Genomic DNA, 23,950 nt, shown 5'->3' with positions numbered 1-23,950 from the left:
TTCTTTACCATTCTAGAAGTTCTGTTCCATCACTGTTGTTTTAATCAGTCTTCTGTAGTTGGTAGTCTTGGTTTTTGCACTGATCCTAGGATGAAGCCTAGGATAGAGTCTTTCTTATGTTTTCAGATGACCTGTTCAGTTGCAGTTGTCTCAGTCAGACCTTTGGAGTTAGAGATCTTGGTTGTACAGATCATAGACCAAGGCCTACACTAGGGCTTTATTTATTAGTCCCAGGATAAGTTCTGCCCAGTCATTGTTATCACCGTCAGTCTTCTATAGGTTGCGATCATGGCTTTTGCACAGATTAGAGGATGACAAGTTTTCTGACTGCATCCTATCATTAAATAGTGAGGTAAGACAACCTGCTCTTATCTCAAGATGTTGCCATTTCCTCATTGTCAGGATATCATATTAAACCTGGCATAAGTTTGGTGTCAGAGCAATATTAAGAATGTCCCGGGGCCGGGCGGTGGCGCTAAAGGTAAGGTGCCTGCCTTGTCTGCGCTAACCTTGGACGGACCGCGGTTCGATCCCCCGGTGTCCCATATGGTCCCCCAAGCCAGGAGCAACTTCTGAGCACATAGCCAGGAGTAACCCCTGAGCGTTACTGGGTGTGGCCCAAAAAAACAAAAAAACAAAAAAACAAAACAAAAAAAAAGAATGTCCCAGAGGGAGTTTGGTTCCTGGAGCTGTTGCAGAGAACCGTGTCAGTTCTATGTCTGGGATCTAGGCAAATCCTATATTTTAACAGAAAAAGTAGGGCATCATCTTATATGCCCATTCATTTTATATACCAGAAAATACAGTACATTTTTCTCTAAGGCATCTTTGTTGGCAAAAATGTGAGGTAATCAAGACCAGACAGTCATATGTCCATTTCTTGAACACTAAATCCAAAGTCAACGACAACATAAATGATACCCAATCTACATCAAGCTGCACATGGGGGGAACAGCTGCACTAGCATTATGGGGGGTAGAGAAAGGGGGAAAGGGATGCATGCTAGGAACAGGAGTAGAGGGAGCACAACACTGGTGGTGGGAATGCCCCTCATTCATTGCTACTATGTGCCTTAAATATTATTGTGACAGATTTGTAATTCACTTTGCCCACAAAGAAAAAAAAGTGAGGTAATGCAAAAATTAGAAGCATTAGAGTTATAAAGGACATTTAAAACATTTTTAACTGTCATGTCTATGCTATAAATGATGGAAAATTGTGTGTTGTATTCCATAATTCATTCGTTCAACATATATTAAGTGACTGTTCTATGACAAACATTGTTATAGGATACAGCAGTGAAAATACCTATTTGTTTTTAATGTTCATAAAAATTAACATGAGTAGAAAAAATATAATAATCCAAGAACCAATTATTATTCCAAGTGCCAGTTGTTATGCTGCTGCATATTCTATAATGTAAGTGCTTTAGTCAAAAATTTTTTTGGTTGATTCCCTAAAAACAAAGTTAACAGTAAAGTTAAGACTTACTCTGGATGAAGAAACTTGGGAGTATCATTATAATTTGACATAGTGTTTTCATTTTCAGAAATCCTGCCCATACTACAAAATAACAAAGGTAGAATCCACTTCAATTTCTATACAAAATTTAGGCTTTAAAGATCATATATTGCATAGGCACATTTAAATGGGAAATTACTATATATGCAAACACGTTCTTATCTTATAGATGGGAACACAAAATCTTGTAATGCAGTGGGACCTTACACCCTGAACACTGTCTTAATGACCTGGCTCAGGCCTCAGAAGTACAGGCATTATCCATTTACCCCTGAATCAGGGCTACCATCTACAAAACAACTATGGTTATGTACATCACCTGAAAGCAATCCTCTACCAGGGAAGACCCTACCTCTGCTCTGGCATAGATCTACTCAACAGAGACTTCTCTTAACACCCAGAAGACTTAACAACCTGCTTTCAGGACAGGGATCTCTGCATCACCCTCTAATTGTGAGGTGAAACTAAAGGATGCTTCACATCATCCTGACTTTGATGTAGGAAATGGACATATTCCAGGATCCTTAGCTACAGAAACCTGAACAGTGACTGTGTGAAAAATAAAAGCGTATTGGCACTACAATGACTTGGGTTGGACAACCTCGTATGCCTGAAGCTTAGAGTTGGTCTTATGCCAGAAAACTTCAGGGGTAAGGTCTCTGTATTTAGACCAAGGCTTTTCCTTCCCATGTCCCCTATATTTTGCTGGGCCTATGGAAACAATTGCCACTCTAACACCTTCTTTGCTCTGCTCCTTTGACTCATCCTTAATGAAATAATGTATTATGATCAACTGTGTCAACAATACTATAGCCTTTAATGTTAAAGGAGGTATTAACATAAATCTTGTGGCTTTAGATTGCTTTATGTACTGCTAAGAAATGTTATAATGTACTATAATCTGGGGACTTGAGGGCCAAAGTAATTGTGCATGTGTTTTGTTTAATTTTTCTTAATGTTTTTTGGCTAAAAATGAAATTCTGTTTATGGGTGATTGTCTTCCCAGTGTAATTTCACCTTGTCCTCTCTCTTTGCATCTTTGTCTTCATAAAATTTAAAAAGAAAAAAAAGAAAGATAAACAGATCAAATTTAATTCAATCAACTTAGAAAACACATTTTTAAAATAAAAAAAAAGACCACATATGAGGGGAAAGTGGAATAATTCTTGGTATTCAGGTCAAGTCTTCACTTACTTCAGTATAATAGTTTTACTTAGCTCTAATTGAACTACTTTTTGAGGTTCTTATGTACTTGCTAATTAACTTCAAAAAGGCTCTCCTTAGGAAAAACAAATTCCCATTTAAAATAAAATTTCAGACTTCTCTCTGCATAGGTCTGAAAGTACATGAAAATTTGGTCTTAATCAGAAAATCTGACTCCAAGAAAAAGCATGGAAAAGATACTGCTGTACTTCTGAATATGTATTTTTGAATGGAGACAGCTATTTCTAATGACACAAGTGATTTCCTATTGGAGTTCAGATTCACTCCTCTAAAAGTACAGTTGTGGGTGACCGTGCACCCCACATGCTCAAAAGAACTCTGGATGAACTTTCCACCGCCTGCCTGATCCAAGCCACAAAGTTTGCATAGCCCCGAGCCAACAGGAAACTCTGCAAATAAATTTAGCTCAGCACACAGAATCTGGCTTAACCAGATTCCTTAACCTTTCCATGGAATTTGTTTTTGTGCCTGCTCTCTAAGAATTTGCTTCCCCTCCCCTCATCCTGCCAGGTTCCTCTTTATCCTTCCCGCCATCAAAATGTGTACGTGCAGTATGTGCACTAAGCCCAAAAAGGGAATGAACTCTCCCATTGGTTAATGTTGCTGTACTTGTACAAACTTGATTGGTTTATGTTTCAATCCTGTGTTGTTACCCCTCCTACAGTAGCAAAGTATAAAAAACCCTGTTGTCCCCTCAATAAACGACTCTCGATCGGCATGTGTCACCCTGAGTCCTTTATTAACTTCTACAGCTTTATTTTACAAGTGATCACAAAAGAGCTCAGCACTTACGAATTATTTGTGATTGCTCTTCTACTCTGTCCTGGTTGAGAGAAGCTGCTGGCCGGATTTCTCTCCCACAAGGGACGGAGAGGAGGCAATTACATACAGTGACTTATTAACCTGCATGAAGCTTAGCTTTAACTGGCACTCTCCTAAGTCAACTATTTAAAATTACTATGCAGTCTCATGTTCATGAATGTGGGTTATGTATGGCTTTCTCGTAGTGTATAGAAATCCAAGAAATTTAGACTCTTCAGACTATGAGTTAGAAAAGTAAAGTCAGGGAGATAGCTGAAAGGGTTGGAAAATATTTTTCATGTGAAATTCCAGGTTCCATTCCTAATACTACATGGTCTCCCAGGGCAGAGCCAGGGATTGTACTGCAAAGTGTGGCAGAAAAAGGAAGAAAGAGGAAAAGAGGCAGGAGAAAATAACAGTACATACTTTACAACTTTTAAAGAATGGTTCTTAACATAAATATGCATTAGAATCACCTGTGTCACTAATATAAATGTTAACTGTTTTAAAATTAAGATTGAGGCTCAGTGATCATTAACTACATTGAGAATGACCTACAAGTATACACATGTCAACCCTACAGAGGAATCTAACTCATATAATTTTATTTTTAGCCATAATAAGCTTCTAGTTATGCATGTCCAAAAGGTGAAAATTCTTAAATATTAATGTTCTATCCATCTTATGCTAATATTCTGAATGGCAACTCTTAGAATTCAAAAGCTAGCATTGTCTCCAGCAGAGAATTTCCAAGACACTCAAACATAAATTCATACCTGTGCACAAAGTTGCCTATCTTCAAGTCTTAGTGGATTGGCAAGATCTCTCTCCAACATTAGATAATTATAAACATGAGTGTCTTCCTAACAATTAAAGGAATGAAACATTTTATATTTGAAATTTTATGTCAGTTTATTAAGTTCAATGATGAAAGCTCTCAGAAGAATATTCTCCTGAAAATTATTTTTTCTTAGAAAAAAAGAAAGAAAAATCAACCCCTTCTAAGGATAGCCACAGATGCTGTGACAGTCAGGCCTCGTTATACAGACAGGGAGAGTCTATTAGTCAGTCGAATCACTCTCTGGATCAGCTGGATTGTAGTCTGGGTCATCATCATCATCATCTTCCAACTCCAAGTCATCCATTTCCTGGAACAAAGACTCATCTACCTCCACACTGTTTCCAGCTGCGAAAGACAAAAGATTTCATAGTCAGTCTAATACTCAGAATAAAAGACATTACCTACAGACAGTACCAAACAGAAACTCCTAGATGTACTATCAATTGCAAATGATTATGTTTTAAAGTATTACTGCAAAACCTAACAACAGTGATCTATATTGCTGAGCAGAAAGCAGCTATGTGCTTCCAATCCAATTTTAAGAGCAATTTCACCTCATAGTTCTAATATTTTATGTGAATGATATAAGAGCCCAAAAGTTACCATTCTCTCCAAAGATTTTAAAAAAGATAGTAGAATAAAAGTCCAGATATTAAGCCTTTCAAGATAAATTATTTAGGATAAAGTATATGTTATGTAATGATACCATACCCTGGCAATACAAACAATTTTAAGTGGACATGGAACTCAGACCAGTAATTCACACTCCCAATAATGACAACTATAACATTTTCATTCAGCTTATCATTTAATTAATTTAATTTGATCTTGCTCATCTAGTTCCCCTTGAAATCAATAGCTCATATTTTATAAGATTCCAAATATCAATAATGCTTTATAGAATACCTTGGTATTAAATTAAGCAACTTGATTCTTTAGTCTTGAATAGATGAAAGTAGTATATTACAGTACTCTTGAGTGACCAAAATTTATGTTTCTCTTCCTTCCTTTTCATACAACTCACTGACATTCAATTAAATGAGAATAAGTCTTGCTCCATACTTACTGACAACTAAATAGTAAAATACTATTTACTAGTAAACTCTGGTCAAATAATCAACTCCATGAGAAGTAATAAAGACTTATAGAGCACATGAAATCTGAAATACCTGCACTGCTCACTTCAATGGTACATATACTAAAATTGGAACAAAATTTGAAATACTTTCAAAAAATCCACTCCACCAAGATGAAAAGGAACTAGAATAAATAATTCTACATAAAAGTATATGCAAAGGCAAAGAGAAAAGAAGATTTTGAATACTACCAATTGGAATAAAAGATTTTGGGAAACAAGGGGTGGTGTCAAGCAATGATCAGGACATTCCCAGCAATATTTAGCCTGGTGTTGTTCAGAATGATAAGATTGATTTGGGGCCGGGCGGTGGCGCTGGAGGTAAGGTGCCTGCCTTGCCTGCGCTAGCCTAGGACGGACCGCAGTTCGATCCCCCGGCGTCCCATATGGTCCCCCAAGCCAGGAGCGACTTCTGAGCACATTGCCAGGAGTAACCCCTGAGCGTCACCGGGTGTGGCCCAAAAAAAAAAAAAAAAAAAAAAAACAGAATGATAAGATTGGAGGACTCTCAGACCACTTTAGTGAAGTGCTGGAAATTGAACTCAACTTCCCAAATGGTTGAAATCCCAGTCCTTTGAGCCATTAACACTTTTACTTTTTGACCTACACACACACACACACACACACACACACACACACACACACACACACACACACGAACTTTGGCTTCGTACTCAAGAGTCATTCCGAAAAGCCCAAAAGCATATTCAAGGACCTATGCTGTGTTGGCAACTAAACCAGGGCCTCACACATGCAAGGCAAGATTTCTACCACTGAGCTATTTTCCCAGTAGTCTAACAAAAGATTCTGGAGTACAGAGATACAAGAGGAAGGACAAATGGAAGGACTGTGTAAATTAACTTTTCCCTATATGCAATAAGAGATCATCAAGACTTCAAGTAGAAAATATAGTCGCTATGTTCCCACCAGGCTAGCTCCTTAAACTCAACCTTTTCTTTTTTCTTTTTTTTTTTGGAGGGGGCCACACTGATGATGCTCAAGGGTTACTCCTGGTTATGCTTTCAGAAATCCCTCCTGGCTCGTGGGACCATATGGGACGTCGGGGATCGAACCCTAGACTGTCCCTGATCAGCCATGTATAAGGCAAACGCCCTACCGCTGTGCTATCACTCTGGTCCTTCAACCTTTTCTTGAAGGAGATGTAAACCACACTATGAAAAATCTCTGGTACACTGGTCACACAGCAAAAGCTGGCAATCTCAGGAGTAGAAGGTGGACCAAGCCCCTGCACTGACAAAAGCACTCCTGCTGCATCCATCACCCAGAATCACTGCTTTGTCTATCACTGCCTCACCACTCCTTTACAATTCTCTTTGGGAACACCAATCTGACCGTACTTCAGAGACTTCATTATTTGGTTTAATATCACCAGGGCTTTTTGGGAATGAGTGCGGATATTGTCTCCCCCACTGATATCTTCCTTCTACCAGGAGACCCAAAAACACGTTCCACAGAAGTAGTCGTAAAAAGTAATAATGCTTTGAATTTCTGGATAGCTTCGTTTGATACTGTCTTCCTTGTAGGAAAGACCAATTTAACAGACTGCATAGTTAACAAGAGCTTACTAAACCTTCTGACATTGTATTAATGATTTCACTGGAGATACATTAGCTTGCCATTGTACTTTTTTCTTATTTACTTTCTTTTCTTTTTTATTTTTTTAATAACTTTGCTCTCACTAATCTGGAAACAAATATATTATGGTCAACTGTCAACTATGTGATGCATTTTCTTTAAATAAAGTAAAAATAAATTTTATTTTTAAAAACCCTACTATTAATATAAGCATTTGAAAATAACACCTTTGAGGAGGAGATTACTGGGAAGGACATTAAGAAAGAGAGACTGAAGCAGGTAGATATTTTTAAAAACTACTGCATACTTCAGTGAGCAAACAGTAGCATTTATTCTTTACAGCCTTTGGGAGAAAATTTTACATTATTACTGTGAGCTTCATCATTAACATAAAAAAATACCCACACATCGGCAAATATGAAATTCTAATATTATCTTACCATCCTCCAAGAACTGGATATCAGATGTGTCAAGATTATGATCTGTTTCAAATAGCTGTTTTCCTGAAAGAAAGAAATATTTTGACTAGGGCAGATTTTGCTTCCACCTTCCTATTAACCCTTTATGAAGTAGAATAATCCCCCCCCCCAAAAAAAAATCTAAAACCTGCTTTTCTTTTGAATTATAATATATGTGGGGTTCAGTAGCTAAGAGGCATAAAACATTTTCAATAAAATAGAGTAAGAAATTGTTTCCAAGTGACAAATCAACAGGCAGGGTGCTTGCCTTGAAAATGGCTGACTTGGATTCAATCCTAAGCATCCCACATGGTCCACCAAGCCTGCCATTGGTCCAAAACAATAACTAAAACAGAAACACATCCACTAAAGGCTTAGAAAAACAAATGGGTTTGATCTATCTCGTCTATGTTTATTCAAAATTACAGGAGCTATATCTTGGGACCTATGCACTGAAGTATTAAATTTAAAGGTAAGCCATCAAAATTACGACCAGGAAGTTCCTCAGGGGCAGAGTACCTGCATGACCTGTCTGACGTTTTGAGATCAATATCTGACAACACAAAATGTAATACCTGTATGAAGAAACATTACCATGTAGAGGAATGCTTTCACTCTTTGTCTTAGATTGTCAACAATATTTTCTTACACAAATCACTACAAATGATCCTCTTGCTAAATGCAAAATAATATATGAATGTATGAGGAGAAACTGAGCATTATCATACCACTTAATTTATTTTTTCCTGCTTGTTCTTCTTCTTTCATTCGTTTCTTTTTAATTTCTAAGAGTTCTGCATCAAATTTGGCCTTCCAACTTAAGAAATTCTCAATTGTAACTGGAGTGCCATGAAAAAGTTGCTTAAAAAAATAAAAGACAAGAATTACCAATTGAGCTTATAGCATAAAACCCAATCACAAGCTAGGAAAAAAGAACATAACCACTTTTAAAATAACCAGAGAAAAGCCAATATTTTAAGTTCTGAAATACATTAATCTGATTTCTGTTTTACAATCTACTTCTACTAGTTCTTAAAATTTACTCTGAAAAAGCAATTTTTTAACATAAAAACAAAGACAGTATGCAAGAAGTCCATTAATTATGAACTGGTAGGAAAATCTATGCTATATGTCTTGAAAATACAGATTTATATACTAATACCATAGCTTATCATTTCAGAAACAGAGATTTGTCTTTATAATTACTAAATATCTACATCACTCTGCAAGAAGTTTTATAATGTAACTCTCATAGATAAAATAATTTGTTTCTTCTTGCATGAACTTTACAGATTAATCATTCCTCATCCTGTGTGTGCGCACACACACACACACACACACACACACACACACACACACACACACACACACACACAAAGAACTTCATGGAGTCGAAGTGGTGGCACAAGGGATAAGGTGTCTGCCTTGCCCGCACTAGCCTAGGATGGACCACAGTTCGATCCCCTGGTGTCCCATATAGTCCCCTAAGCCAGGATTGATTTCTGAACACATAGCCAGGAGTAACTCCTGAGCATCAATAGGTGAGGCCTAAAAACCTAATTAAAAAAAAAAAATTAATAAAAAAAAACACACACACACACATAAAGAACTTCTAAAGTTTTAGTGGGTTATAGGTTTACTGAAATTTATTCTTGTTTCAAAAATAGTTATTTAATTATCCAAAATATCCAAAAAAGTAAAACAAAAGACTTAAGAGTAAATATCACATTTAAATAATACCTTTTCAGCTTCTTCTGCTTCTTTTTCTTTTTGTTTCTTTTCTTCTTCTCTTCTAGTTTTTATCTGATCTACTATTTCATTTAACTTTTCTTGCACAGCTGTCACTAAGGTAAAGATCATTACCATACCAAGATTTTCTTCTGCCTATATAACCAAAAGCAAAACAAATAAAAACTATAGTAAAAAACAAACATTTCAGAAAGATCAAAACCAATAATAAAAAGTTTCACATAGGGGCCGGAGAGATAGCATGGAGGTAAGGCGTTTGCCTTTCATGCAGGAGGTCATCGGTTCGAATCCCGGCGTCCCATATGGTCCCCCGTGCCTGCCAGGAGCAATTTCTGAGCCTGGAGCCAGGAATAACCCCTGAGCACTGCCGGGTGTGACCCAAAAACCACAAAAAAAAAAAAAAAAAAAAAAAAAAAAAAAAAAAAAAAAAAGTTTCACATAATCAGACTCCATGTATTTATGATTACAAATTTAGTTATGCCACAAATCCAGTAATAAATGACCATTTAATATTTGAATGCATATGTATAACATCTTAAATATTAAATCTTAAAAATTCGCTACACTCAACCTTAAAGTTAGTTCAGTAAATACAAGTAGAATCTAAAAACTCTTTCCTTATAGTATAATGTACATGAATTCTCCAGCATGGTTTCATTATTTTGGTATTTTAAGAGCAATGAAAATGAACTTAAACTTTGAAGTCAAAGTGATTTTCCAAAATATTCAATATAAAATTTAATTTCATAACTTATCTTCATTTATTTCTTTCAGTATGAAAAAGGTTTAAGTCAAATATAAAATCTCAGTCTGAATATTCACAACTCTTACCTACTTTTAATCAATATGAGCTTAACCCAGGACACCATGATCTTCAATTTGGAATAATGTAAGAAATTTCTATGTGGTTTTCTCTGGAATTAGAACCAATGTTTTAAGAGGCCTTGGTTCAATTCCCAGAACAGAATAAAAACACCCCCAAATCTGGTCTGTTATTCCTTATATCAACTTCTCTAACATTTCAATATGCCTAAAAAAGTACTGTGGTTGACCTCTTTAAAAACTATCTTCAGGAATAAACTCATACTTTTTAGACCATTTAGAAGATTATTTGGAAATAATTTAATTCTATTATATATCATCACCAATCTCAAATTTTAAGCTTAAATTACTTAGTAGGATATAAAAAATTCTAGATATAAACAATGATTTCTTCTTTTCTGATATCTTTGCTAAACTTGATCCATACCCTGATAAGCTTTCTACTCCTTTTAGAGTCTGGCAAATTCTTTCTTCAGATCTCAGCTTCCTGGAGATTACTACAATACTTCAAACCTAAGTTCATTAATGTAGTCTTCTACCTCACCCTCTTTTCCACACAAACTAAAAACTTCCAGTTCTCTAGCATATTTCTCACCAAAGTATAAAATCTATGTGAGAGGGACAGTATCTACCATAGTCATATAACTGAAGGCTTGATACATTTCAGAAAACAAATTCCTAAAGGCAACACTTTCTTCTATTAGTTGAGTGAATATAAATTCTGCCACAGATTTTCCATTAATTTTATTTTCTGTTTCTTACTATTGTTGTGGGGGAGGGGAGGACATGCTCCAGAAATCCTGGGACTGCTCAGGTACCATATGAGGTTCAAGAGATTGAACATGGGTCAACCATGTAAAAGGTAAATTCCCTATCAGCTTTACTATTGCTCCACCTCCAAGAATATTTTTTTATATATATCATTGTTCTAAAAAAAAAAAACAGTACCAAAAAAGGGTTAATATGGGAACTAGATAGCTAGAAGCTTTATAAACATTTTCACTTTGAAGTAAGGAAATTTAAATTATGATGTTATTATTTTTATCTTGAGATTCTGTTAGAATGAAAATGAAACTCTCTAGTGTTCAGCAAATATGGACAAACCCTTGAATGACTATAGTGAAATCATAACTTGGCACAATTAGTTTATAAGTCAATTTGTCATTGACTACAAAATTCTTTAGAAGTCACACATTTTCATCCAGCAATCGATCCTACTTCCAGAAAACACTGGGCTAATATGACCATCAATAATTCATTTCAAGGGACCAGAATGATAGCACAGTGGGTAGGGTGTTTGCCTAGCATGCAGCTAACCCAGACTCGAATGCCACATCTCATATGGTCCCCTCAGCCTGCCAAAAATTATAAATGAGGGGCCAGAGGGATAGCACAGTGGTAGGCATTTGCCTTGCATAAAGCCAAACTGGGAGGAACTCCGTTTGATTCCTGGCATCCTATATGGTACCTCAGCCTGCCAGCGGCAATTTCAGAGTGCCAAGCCAGGAGTAACCCCTCAGCTTTCCTAGGTGTGGCCGAAAAACCAATCAATCAATCGATCAATAAATAATAAAGTTTTAAAAAAATTTATAATTGAGACTGGGGAGATACTTCAGTGGTCAGTGGTAGAAGTTTTGCATGTGTCAGGACTCAAGTTCAAACTCAGCACAGCACAGTCCCTCAACGACTGTGAGATATAACGCTGAAGACTCCTGAGCGCCAGTATCAACCAACTATGTAGATCAGTTGGCCAAATATTATTAGGAGTGACACTGGAGCCTCCTGAAATTGCCTGAACATCCTTCACCACCCTCCAGAAAAACCTTTTTTTACACTGACAGTCTTGTTCCCACTGTTCAGAAATTATTTTTGTATAGTGATGTCATGACTGCAGGGACAGAAAAAAAAAAAAAAGAGTAATTATTTTGTGAAAGGGCTTTAGGCAAAACCCAATTGCTCACAGGGAGCCATAGATGGCAGCAACAGCAATGTAAACCAGGGTCATTAGGTCTGCAGCCATATACAATGCAAGGCAAGTACCTCACTTCCTGTCCTTTATTTCTGCTCTCTCTATTAAATGTTTTATTCCCCCCACCAAAAAAAAAAAATCACAAAGCTTATTTTTCAGTACTGCAGATCAAATAAACAAACTCATGCAAGAAAGTAGTTTACTACTAAATTTTACTAAAATTTTAGAGTTATAGTAGGAAAAATAAAAATGCTTTGTTTATGTATAGATATGTATGTTTATGTAAATATAATAAATTCTGCTTGTAAATATATATAACAGCATTTTCTTATTCTTAAAATTGAAATTTATATTGACCAACATAAACATACAGTGCAAACCATAAAATACTTACCTGCAATGCTAATAATTTTAAAATGTCTGAGACATCATTATCTTCTAGATTTTCCTGGGAGAATATTTCATAAAGGGGGGCTTCATCTGGATATTTTTCACTATATGTAAACTTGAGGGTAGTCTGAACAGCTAAAGACACAAGAATTTGATATGAACATTTTAAAATGTAAATTAGAGAAGTCATCATCTTGCTAAATTAGTAATTAACTTAAAATGTGTCAATGAAAAGTATCAGGGACCAGAGCAATAGCACAGCGGTAGGGCGTTTGCCTTGCATGTGGCCGACCCCAGATGGACCCAGGTTTGATCCCAACATCCCATATGGTCTTGTTAGGAGCGAGTTCTGAAGTAACCCCTGACCACCTCCAGATGTGCCCCCGTTTCAAAAAAAACCAAAAGTATCAAAATAAATTTCCTTGCAAACAAAAGACATGTTACAGTGAAGCCAGGCAATCACTAACTATAAATAACACATACCAACCCAGTATGTGTGGGGGCAGAAAGAGGGGGTGTCTCTTCCAGCAGTACTCGTGTATACCTGGACTCTACTTCAGCAAGTATAAGTATGTATAGTAATGCTCTAAACTAACTCTCTAATCCAAGTTATTTTTTTACTTGGGAGGGGGCACACCTAGTGATGCTCAGGGTTGTTCCTGCCTCTGCACTCAATAATTACTCCTGGCAGTTCTAAGGGGAACATATGTGAAGCCAGAGATCAAACCCAGGTCACCTGAGTGCAAGGAAAATGCCCTACACACTGTACTATCATCTGGCCCTCTAAACTCCCCTCTTAAGTTGAACAAAAGATACTGAAAAAATACAGGAAAAATAGGAATCTTGGGCCAAGAAAAATAAAGAAAAATATATTAGCATAGACTCATTTCAGGGCCCTATAACAGTTAGCTCCCAGTACATAAAGTCCATTATGATAGCCCTGGAATTTTGAGTTTCTATCTACACAAAACTAGTTAACCACTGCTTAGGGATTGCTTGAGTATGTTTTAAACTGAAAAATTTAGTGTCTTTTTTTTTTTTTTTTTTTTTTTTTGGTTCTTGAATCACACCCAGCAGTGCTTTAAGTCTTACTCCTAGTTCTATGCTCAGGATCCCTCTTAGTGGGGCTCAGGGGGCCAGGATCAGTAGAGCCAGGGATCAAAACCAGGTTGTTGTTCAAGGTAAATGCGCTACTGCTATACTATACCTCTGGTCCAATGTCAGAAAAACTATTAACTTCACGCTCATATACATACTTTTATTCTTCTGGTCTATATCAATTCAGATCTGCCACTTGTATCAGAATAAAATTCTTACAGGTACATTAGTCTATTTATGTCAGGTATTTATCCCAGTAATTCAGCCTTTCAATTGTTTAATCACACCATTTCTAACTAGACAAAAGTATTTATTAGTCACAAATGATTCTTTACTGATTTTACCTTTCTTATAACTCATTTTTGGTTTTCTCTTTTTGGCCACACCCAGTGATACTCAGGGGTTACTCCTGGCTTTGCGCTCAAAAATCTCTCCTGCCTTGGGGACCATGTGGGACACGGGGGTGGGGGAGTGGGGTACTGAACCGTAATCCGTCCTGGGTCAGCTGTGTGCAAAGCAAATGCCCTACCACTGCGGTATCGCTTTATCCCCATATAACTCATATTTTAATTTAAAAAGCTTCCTGATTTTGATTTAACTTACATCAAAATTTCACTCCATGAGAAGAAAAAGAGGAGACACTTCAATGTGCTTTTATATTTTAATTTTTGTGTAAGATACAAAGAATTCTGTTAATGGATATGAAAATGAATCAGTATTAACTCAATATTAAGTATACAGTACCATTAGCATTCTTCACTCGTAAATATTTCAAATTTTATTAGTAGATCAGGATAACTTTAACTTACTGGTTTTATTATATAATTCAATATAACCATTGTAAAAAACAAATGTATTAGGGAAATGTAAAATAAATAGCAATCCCATCATGAAGAAGTGATCATCATTAACATTTCGGTATACTTACAGTATCTTAAAAATATTTTTAAGTAGTCATCAGGTACATATTTATATTTTAAACAAAATATCTTTTTCTATGGCAGAATTTTAGCCTTACTGGGAGGGATGAGGGGGCAGAAGTTTGGGGCCAATAATATTAACTGAACAGGACAAAGGTGGAAATGTACTTCAGACCTCCATCCCACCCAACATCTTGCCAAATTTAAATGTACTTAATTTTAATGTACTAATTTTATTGCTGATTTATTTCAATTTGCATATTTGTCCTAGTTCTATGGCTGCATATTAGTGTTTTTATGTATAACATTAAATAGCAGCAATATATCTATACTAAGAAAAAAAAAAGAAAGCATATAATTAGGTGTTTATTCACCCAATTTAGAACAACAGTTTAGAACCAATTAGATTGTCCAGTAAGCAATCAAAATGTCAAAAGGTGGGATCATGGAGGAAAAATAGCTCTCAAAACAAAATCATAAACTACTGAAATATGTATCCAGAGAGTATTATTGCTTTAATCAAAAATCTTGTATCCTTGCTTTCTCCATCTAACACTGTTACTATGTTCATTTCTAAAGCTAAGTTCACAATGTCAGAAAATATTTCATTTATTTCCCATTGCTTTCTGTCATGTTTAAATGTAAAATGGTAAAAATTCTGAGAAGCATTCATACTAGATTCTCTTTTTTTCTTGCAGTCAATTGAACAAAATTAAAGGCTGGTGCTCTACTTCTTCTGATCAACATGGCTGGCCCTCTGAGTAGATTTGACTAGAATTTTTCATATACCAGGTCACACCTGGTATTGCTGAATAGGAGAAATACAGTTTAGGGGACTGAAAATACAAGACACACTCTACCTCTTAACATCCACAACCTGAGTCTTAGAAGCACTTTAGTATCTCAATATCCAACAGAACAGCAGTAGAATTCTTGGGAGAGTAAAGTTGAAAAAACCTCAAAGATGTACTTTGGAGTTAAACTTACTTTCATCATTTTCTCCAGCTTCAGATGCCACAGTAATGGTGAAGCTGGGTGGATGTTCTGATAATACTGCAAGGAAATATACACAGTTAAATCAGTAAATATTCCTAAGGCAAATTCTTCCCCTTACTAGCAAAATGACTACCCAGTCCTAGAAATTGAATGCTTATATTCTCATTTCTACAAACTGGATAGAGTATTCAATTGACACAAATAAGTATCAACAACTTGACCCACCAACAAGTATCAAGGAAAATGATTAAAGTTTTTCATACAGGAGGCCCAGGTTTTATCCCCAACATTACATGGTCCTCCAAGAATTGTCAGAAGTAGTACCTGATACCAGTGTATGATCCAAAAAACAAAGAAAATTGCCACCAGATTTCAATTTCCATCTAAAGATTTCTTTAGAAATCTTTGAGTTTTATCAAATCAACTAGAACAATTCACCTCCTTTTCTTTTTTCTGTGTGTGTTATGTTGTATGTGTGGTATCAGAGAACAAGTATACATACAAAGCATGTGTTCTACCACTGGGTACATCCCCAGCCCTCAAAATTTACCTTTAAATTCATAATTCCTACCTATAAACAAGAATTTCTAAAAATGTCTAATGAAATAACAAAATGAAATAAACAAAAATTTCTAAAAATGTCTCAATGAAATAACAAAATGTTTGCCATTACAATACACAGTTATTCAATATTACCAGTAATATTTATATTTATACATTCTAGGTAACAAAAAATAAATATTAATTTAATAGCTTTTCTCCCACATCATCTCTAAAATCACTGTGCTATCTGTCATGGAATTATAAAATTTGTTATAAATCCAAATATAATCTGTTAAAACATAATCTGCTTATAATTAGGTACATATAAACCAGCATTTATATGACTTTCATATATTTTTTTTTGCAGCCTGATGTATAAGTAATATATGTTAGGTATATGCTCCTTCATAAGAGTTTTATAAAAAAAAATGGATGAGAGTTTCTAGAATAACGTCTGGTAGTATCTAAAAACAATAAATTTTGGCTCAATGAAAGAGCTAAATTAATAGAGTATAAGAACAATAATAAATGTATATTCAGAAGCATAAGAGTGACAAGGAAAGTTCAAGCAACCTGTAACTGCTGCTGAGTCCAAGAGAAAACTCTATGTCTCATTCAAGGACAGGAATGTGTATGCCTCTGTGAAGGCTGACAGCACTCAGCAATCTCTCTCAGAAATGAAAGACTTTGGCGGAGTGATAGTACAACACTTGACTTGCATACGACTAACCTGGGTTCAATCCTATATGGTCCTCTGAGACTACTAGGAGTAATCCCTCAACGCAGAGCCAAAAGGAAGCCCTGAGCAGTGGTAGGTATAGCCCCAAAACAAAATAAAATGAAAGAATTAGAGGAATCTTTTAAGAATTCACTATAAAAACTACTCAGATTCTGTATACTCAGAGCTTCTAAAAACTTCATTAACATTAACTATCAAGTTTTCAAAACTTCATTTTTAATTGGTTTAAAATTACTTGAGGCAATACTGAATATCTATGATTAGTAGAAAAAAAAAGATTTGCCGGACTATATATTTTTCCTCAATTTTAGCCGGAGGACTCTTTCTCAGCCACACTTGGTGGTGCTTATGAAACCATGCAGTGTTGGGATTAAACATAGGCATCCTGCACACATGCATTCATTCATAACAGGTCTGGGGGTAGGGAGTGGAAGTCATGTTGAAAAATCCTTGAAAGGTAATTATAGTATACCTTATAATTATGATTGGAATTATATTTAAACCAATCTGTCTATAATTGATCAATTTAATCTCTATTTTCAGATGCAACATCAACCTTTGCATATCATGAAGTCTAACAGTTGAACTACACACATACAGGTTCTATCGAATGGCATGCCAATGTCCTATACATTTTAGAACTCCAAGAGACACCAAATAAGGGGGTTACCTATATTGAATAAAAACAGCTAACATTTATTAATTATTCTATGCCTGTGCTGTGCATTTATATAAAGATTCTTTGATTTCAAATCAAGTTCATGACTTTGTAGGTAGTGTATCTTGTCAAATGAAAAGTATAACATTATTTATTATAAAACTAATTTCAGAAATGTTAAAATGTATAAGTGTCTTAGAATTAATGAAATACAGTATTATATTGAAAAGAATTTTGAAATAATTTTCTCAAGGCTATACAACTAAGAATTAGCAGGACTGAATAAATTGTTTATAGGATTTCATTAAAAAATAAAAATGTTGGTGCGCCAGGTGAGAGAGATATAGTGCAGCAGGTAAGGCACTTGCCTTGCACACAGTCAACCTGGATTCAATTGAACCTGGGTTCAATTCCTGGCATTGCATTTGGCTAACTTGTGGTTACCACTAGGAGTGATCCCAGAGTACAGAATCAGAAGCTCTGAACAGAGCATGTGTGGCCCAAACATATATATGTACACATACGCATATAAAACATGCACTAAAAAAACAGCTATGATATATCTAAACAACAGCAGGTAATTTCTGTTGGAAGTATGCAATCAGAAATGGAGAAGTGGATTTAAAGAGGGCAAAAGTTAACAGTCAGAAAGAAAATACAGAGAGAAATAAAGACCAGCTCTGAAAGAAATTCTAAATCTGGGAAACAAAAGAAAAAAGTACCTGTTTTAAATTAGTAGTAATGCAGTAAAAACATTCTACAGACAAAAGCGTTAATAGAAACCAAAAGTAGAGTCAGCGAGGTATAAAAGATGATTTTCCCTACCCACCCAAAACTAGCCAATGTCTAGGCCACAGAAAAAATTTTATAGCATATTCTATCACTTTGTTATCAGTCTATAGCAGCAGTTTTCTGTACACAGTGCTACTGAGATTGATTCTAAGAAAGAAGTGGTGTCATAGTCAAAAACAAAAAATATCTATAATCTGAAGCCTATGGGACCACCCCAAATACATCTGGATTTACTGTGACAAAGTCTGCAGTGTGCAGTATTTAAACCCGTGTGGGGTGGGAGGGGGAAAGCAAAACGACCCATTGGCTTGCAAGATCACATCTAAATCCTTTCTAAATCCTTACCAAGGTCTTTGTGACCTGGCCCTGCTAACTTGGAAAGTCTCATCTTCTATGCCTTTCACTTGTTGTCCTATTGTTTTTGGCAATAGCCAAGTGACTTGTCTTTTTTGAACAAATATTGCTCAGAGTCAGATTTCTGAGCATGCTGTATTGCTCCCCTAGACACATTTACTTGGCCTCTCTCTCTTTCTCTCTCTCTCTCCTTTCTTTTCTCTCTTTCTCTATATATACATATATATTTATAATCCCTCAATTCTCCAAAACAACTAAGGCTTTCCTCTCTCTTCCTCTTTCCTCTCTATATATATATACATACATATATATATATATTTATAATCCCTCAATTCTTCAAAACAACTAAGGCTTTCTCTCCTCCTTATGCTACAGCTGCATCCTACCCACACTATAAATTACTTACATAATGTCTCTGCCCATTCCAAGAAAATACATAATAAAAATTTGGGAAATGAGGAATCAAGTACCCAGGGATGCTAACAAGAACAAGACCAAACTGTCCTCCCATTTCTACCAGCCTTAGAGAACTGGGAACAAAATCAGCATCTACAATGATTAATTTCTTGTAAAGAGTATCATAGTTTATTAGTTATAAAGTTTTTACACTCATATCATTTCTCCGTATATAGATATAAAAATTGAGCATGTTGAGATTATTATTTGTCAAACATACACACATACAGCTAAAACATACAGCTAGTACTACACCAAACTTCACTATAATAACAAAGTTGTAAGGCAGATACAATTCAGAGAAAACTGGAAGAACACTGCTAATTTTGTGCAAGTAATTATTTTGCTTCTACAACATTTCCCCTTCTAGTTCTAAGCATCTAAAAAGTTAGGTGTCTTATGACTGAATTTCAGGTAATGAAACAGAAGCAAATATATCCTTTGATAGTTTCCTGGTAATTTTCCTAAGAAATTCCTGCATTTTATCTCCAGTCCATCTTCCATTCCTTTTTTATACTACAGTCTGGAAAAGAACACCTTCTTGACCAAGGGGGTGAGCTTTGTGTGCTTGTATATGTGTTTGTGTTTGTGTGTGTATGTGTATGAAGCAAAATCATTTTTATTGAATAAAATTTACTTAGATGTAAAGAGCAAGAAAGAAGAATCTGTGTTCAAATGAGAGGGCCATTTAGAGCAGAGAAAGTAGAGCACTTGCCTTGCATGAGACTTGGCTGGGATTATCCCCAACATCCCATATGGTCCCCCAAACCCTACCAGGACTGATTCCAGAGTGCAGAGCCAAGACTAAATCTGAGCACCAGCATAGCTGGGCTTTGCCCCCAAACAAAAACAAACCAAAAGAAGAGAACATAAATATCTCTAGCGTGAAAAAAGCAGAAAAAAATAATCAAGCAAAGAGATACAGAAGATGAGGAAGTTACAGAGGTGTTCAAGGAAGAACTAACGCCTAAAGAACAAGCTTTTTATCTTAAAGATGACCATTAAAAAGCAGCCTGTAACCCTGAGGAATTCTTGAAATGGAGTTTTAAAACTGTTATCTCTTAAAACCACTGTAATTTTGGAAGGAGTGATTGTCACAATTTAAAGTAATTGAACATGAAAAAAATTATACTCCAAAGTTTGGAGGTAATTTAAAAAGACATGGTATACTGTATTTGAAAAAAATAATGGATCCTGAGTTCTGATCAAAGAATAATTCTAGTACATTTCTGAGTGTGCTAAGGTGAAGAATAATGAAAACAGTATAGGACAGAAAGAAGTAGAGGAAGGGGCTGAAGGTTACATAGGGCAACTGATTGTACACTAGAAAGAATGATTTTATCAAATACAGAGATATTGAAGACAGCAGCTGAAAAGTACACAAAATGATGCACAAATGGAATTAAGGTTCTCCTATAGAACCACAGTCCATATTAAAATAAGTTCTATTCTTAGGGAATGCCTGTCTTACTAAAACTGAAAAACTGTCCTTATAAGTTGACCTCAGTCTCTATAAAGTGCCTGCTCAATCCTGCTACTTGGACAAAAATTTGGTCCAACTAAACTTCCAATAGCCAAAGATTTTGATACAGAAATGGGAAAACCAATTCGAAGTAGTAGTACCATGTCAAGTGAAGTACTACAGAAGGAGGACAAGATAGCAGGAGAGTCCTTTTATATTTCGTAAAACAAGTTATTAGGAGGATTTGAATCAATGGGAGGAGGGAAAAAGGGGGAGGGGAAGGAAGTAAAGGATGAGGAGGGGAAGAGGAGAAGGAAAAAAGAAGAAGAAGAAAAGGAGGAGGAGGTAAAGAAGAAACAACTGTATAGAAGAACTGGGCTGAAGAGATAATACAGCAGTTTCCTTGCATCCTGTTTGATTCCAGCACCCTAGATGGTCTCAGCCAGGGCAGGGAGGCAGGAGTAAGCCCTGAATAAAAGAGTTTGACACCACCACCACCCCCCAAAAAGAAATAAACCATATTATGACATTACATTTCACTAAAAACTGCAACATTGGGCCAAAAAATTCTTTGCAAATGAGTCAATTCTCAGATTAGGCTACATCTGTGTACCTATGGCTAAAGGCTGGCTGGACTGTGCTTCTTTAGCATCCACAAGGAGGTGATCACAAAGACACAAGGCTTTTTTTTTATCAAGATTTCAGCTATCTATGGAAGCAGGGTATCTACTTCCCTCAGGAACAACACTAAGGATTTACCAAATCTAATATAAAATGTTATTCAAAATGAAGTTAGAAAACTACCAACTGTTGTTCCTTGGCAAATAGAAGTAAACCCTTTCTTAAATCTGGTATGAAAATATGAAGACTGAGATTTAAGAACTGGATATATAGAGCAGCGAGTAAGGCATCTGCTTTGCATGTGGCCAGCTTCAATCCCCAGCATCTCATTTGGTCTCCCCAGCACGGCTAGTGGAAAGAAATTGAACAAGATTAGAGCTAGATGGGGTTAGCTGAGAAATATCTGCCTGTTGGTAAAGCAAAGAAAAATCTGTTACCATTGCAACGGTGAAAAAGTAGAACTTAAAAAAACCAGGCTTCATTAAACAGTGACAGGAAAGAGCTGAAGTTTATACATTTAAATAACATGTCATGTTCTTTGACTGCTGACAATCCCCAAGAAATGTCTAGGGAAGGAATGAGGAACGAGTGACTCACAATCCTAGGCTTTACTCACTATTCCTGGCTTTATTTCATTACTTCTCAAAAACTGAAAGGAACAACTGAAATCACGCTGACATGGTTATCTTGTAGCACTTTGACAATCACCTGAGGTAGAGCTTCATACATGTCTTCCTTTAAAACATGCCTAATTTTGGAGATTAGCTCAATTTAGCAAATAATTAGAGCCCTCTTTATCCCTAGAAGAGCAAGATTCCAAATCTCATTAGGCTGGAAGGTCAAGATGTAAATCAGAGGGCCTGCAGAAATAGTACAACAGGTAGGGCATTGGCCTTGGGTGCTGTCTACCGAATATGATCCCCATCATCCCAAATGGTCCCCAGGAGTGATTCCTAAAGGCAGAGCCAAGAGTAATCCCTGGGCAACGCAGGGTATGGACCCACGACTTACCTCAACTCCAGCAAAATAAAAATGTAAAAAAAAAGTAAAAAAAAAAAAAAAAAAAGTAACTCATGTGGACTCAGAGCAATCCACGGGACCCTTCGGAGGTTCATTACCTAGCAAGAGAGTTCAAGACCAGCTCAGGTCTAATATCCACACCCCATCCAGCAGAACCACCTTTGTGGTTAGTTGGAGGAAGGGAGGAAGGGAGGGAGGGAGGAAGGGAGGGAGGGAGGAAGGGAGGGAGGGAGGAAGGGAGGGAGGGAGGAAGGAAGGAAGGAAGGAAGGAAGGAAGGAAGGAAGGAAGGAAGGAAGGAAGGAAGGAAAGGAGGGAGGGAGGGAGGGAGGGAGGGAGGGAGGGAGGGAAAAAGATGAAAGAACTTCAGTGAGGAAGTCATTCTCAAACTGACATGGGATGATAACTCTGAAGACAGCCACGCTGGATGCCACCCTGGTAAGGAATTAAACAGTCTAGCTCATGACAGGTGAGTCTGCGAAAGTCCACGCCTTGCGTCCCCGGAGAGATCAGTCCCTGGGAGTCCCCGCGCAAAACGTCAGAGTCCCCAAGACGCCCCGTGGCTGCTGGTAAAGGACACCCACACCTCCGAGGGTCCCCAATTCCATCCCAGGCCCCAACTTGCCGAGGACCTCCCGTCCTTTCCCAGACTCCGCTGGCAGACTGCGGTCAGCAGAGCAAGGGAGAGCTCGGCTGCGGAGTTCCTAGGCAAGTGCCTGCGCACCTAAAGTGCAGAGCGGGCCCCGAGGAGGCTGGCCCAGACGCCGGCCACGCGGCCCCCAGCTCAGCCCAGGAGCGCGGACGCGGACGTCACCTGTGAAGGAGTCGGGGTAGATGGACTCCAGAGCCTCTAGCTCGTTGCGCTGCTCCTCGACATAATCTGTCATCCTGCCCCTCGCTGCTGCCCATGGAGCAAGCCAGACACGCAGGCGGCGCGGCCGCGCCGGGAAAGCAGGCAGGGGTGGCGGCGGCGGCGGTGGCGGCCGGCCGAGCGCAGGCGCACAGTCCCGGCCAAGGCGGCTCCAGCGCCCAAAGCCTCCGCGGGGCCTGCGGAGCAACAGCCCCGCGCGCGGGCCTCTTCCTACTTCCCCGTTCTGCGTTCGACTCTTTAGGTCTGACTACTTGGGTCACTGATGTGCTGCCTGTCCCGCTCCCGCTTGGAATTGGCTGGAGGCGGCGAAGCGTTCTGACCGGCATTCGCTGCAGACACCTACGACCAGTTGCTGACTTTGGTGGGACCTGACACGGAAAAGCCCCCTCGGCGCGACATCGCGTTGCTCTACTAGTCTGGGCTGGAGGCCATCCTGGCTAATCCGTGCGAGGAGTTAGGCTTGCTGGGACGTCTTCCTTTCTTGATTTCCAGTTTGTGACCTCTTGGCCCTTGCGAGGTGCTGCGAAGGTGGCCTGGGTGACGGTGGCATTCAGGTGATTACTGCCGTGCCTGAGCCTCCCAAGTGCCTTCATATCCATGGAGTCGAGTCAAGTGGACGGGTGGATTGTGCATTTGATACCTTTAGAGTCTGAGGGAAACCTGGGAAGAAATGGACAAGCAGGCCAAAGTTCCGGATTCTAAAAATGTTTTATGCACTGTTTTACAACCTTTTATGCAAAGGCACACTTTTTGTTTTCATGAAAAAAAATCACGTAGCACACCACCATTAGAAAATGTTAAAAATTTAACTCTTGGGGCCAGAGAGATAGCATGGAGGTAGGGCGTTTGCCTTGCATGCAGAAGGACGGTGGTTCGATCCTCGGCATCCCATATGGTCCCCCGAGCCTACCAGGAG

General features: G+C 37.6%; 1 protein-coding gene across 1 annotated transcript; it reads right to left on the bottom strand.

The window, feature by feature from the left end:
• Nucleotides 1-4,432: 4,432 nt before the first annotated feature.
• Nucleotides 4,433-23,219, bottom strand: RWDD1 (RWD domain containing 1). The gene is made up of 7 exons (XM_049771373.1): nt 22,978-23,219; nt 15,512-15,577; nt 12,511-12,641; nt 9,317-9,460; nt 8,305-8,437; nt 7,559-7,621; nt 4,433-4,732 (listed from the first exon to the last, which is right to left on the bottom strand). The coding sequence occupies exons 1-7, from the start codon at nt 23,048-23,050 to the stop codon at nt 4,608-4,610; spliced, it is 735 nt and encodes a 244-aa protein (XP_049627330.1). The 5' UTR covers nt 23,051-23,219; the 3' UTR covers nt 4,433-4,607.
• Between the last annotated feature and the right edge of the window lie 731 nt (nt 23,220-23,950).

This window comes from Suncus etruscus, chromosome 4 (assembly GCF_024139225.1).
Source record: "Suncus etruscus isolate mSunEtr1 chromosome 4, mSunEtr1.pri.cur, whole genome shotgun sequence".
NCBI lineage: Eukaryota > Metazoa > Chordata > Mammalia > Eulipotyphla > Soricidae > Suncus > Suncus etruscus.
This window is presented reverse-complemented; position numbering and strand designations above follow the sequence as displayed.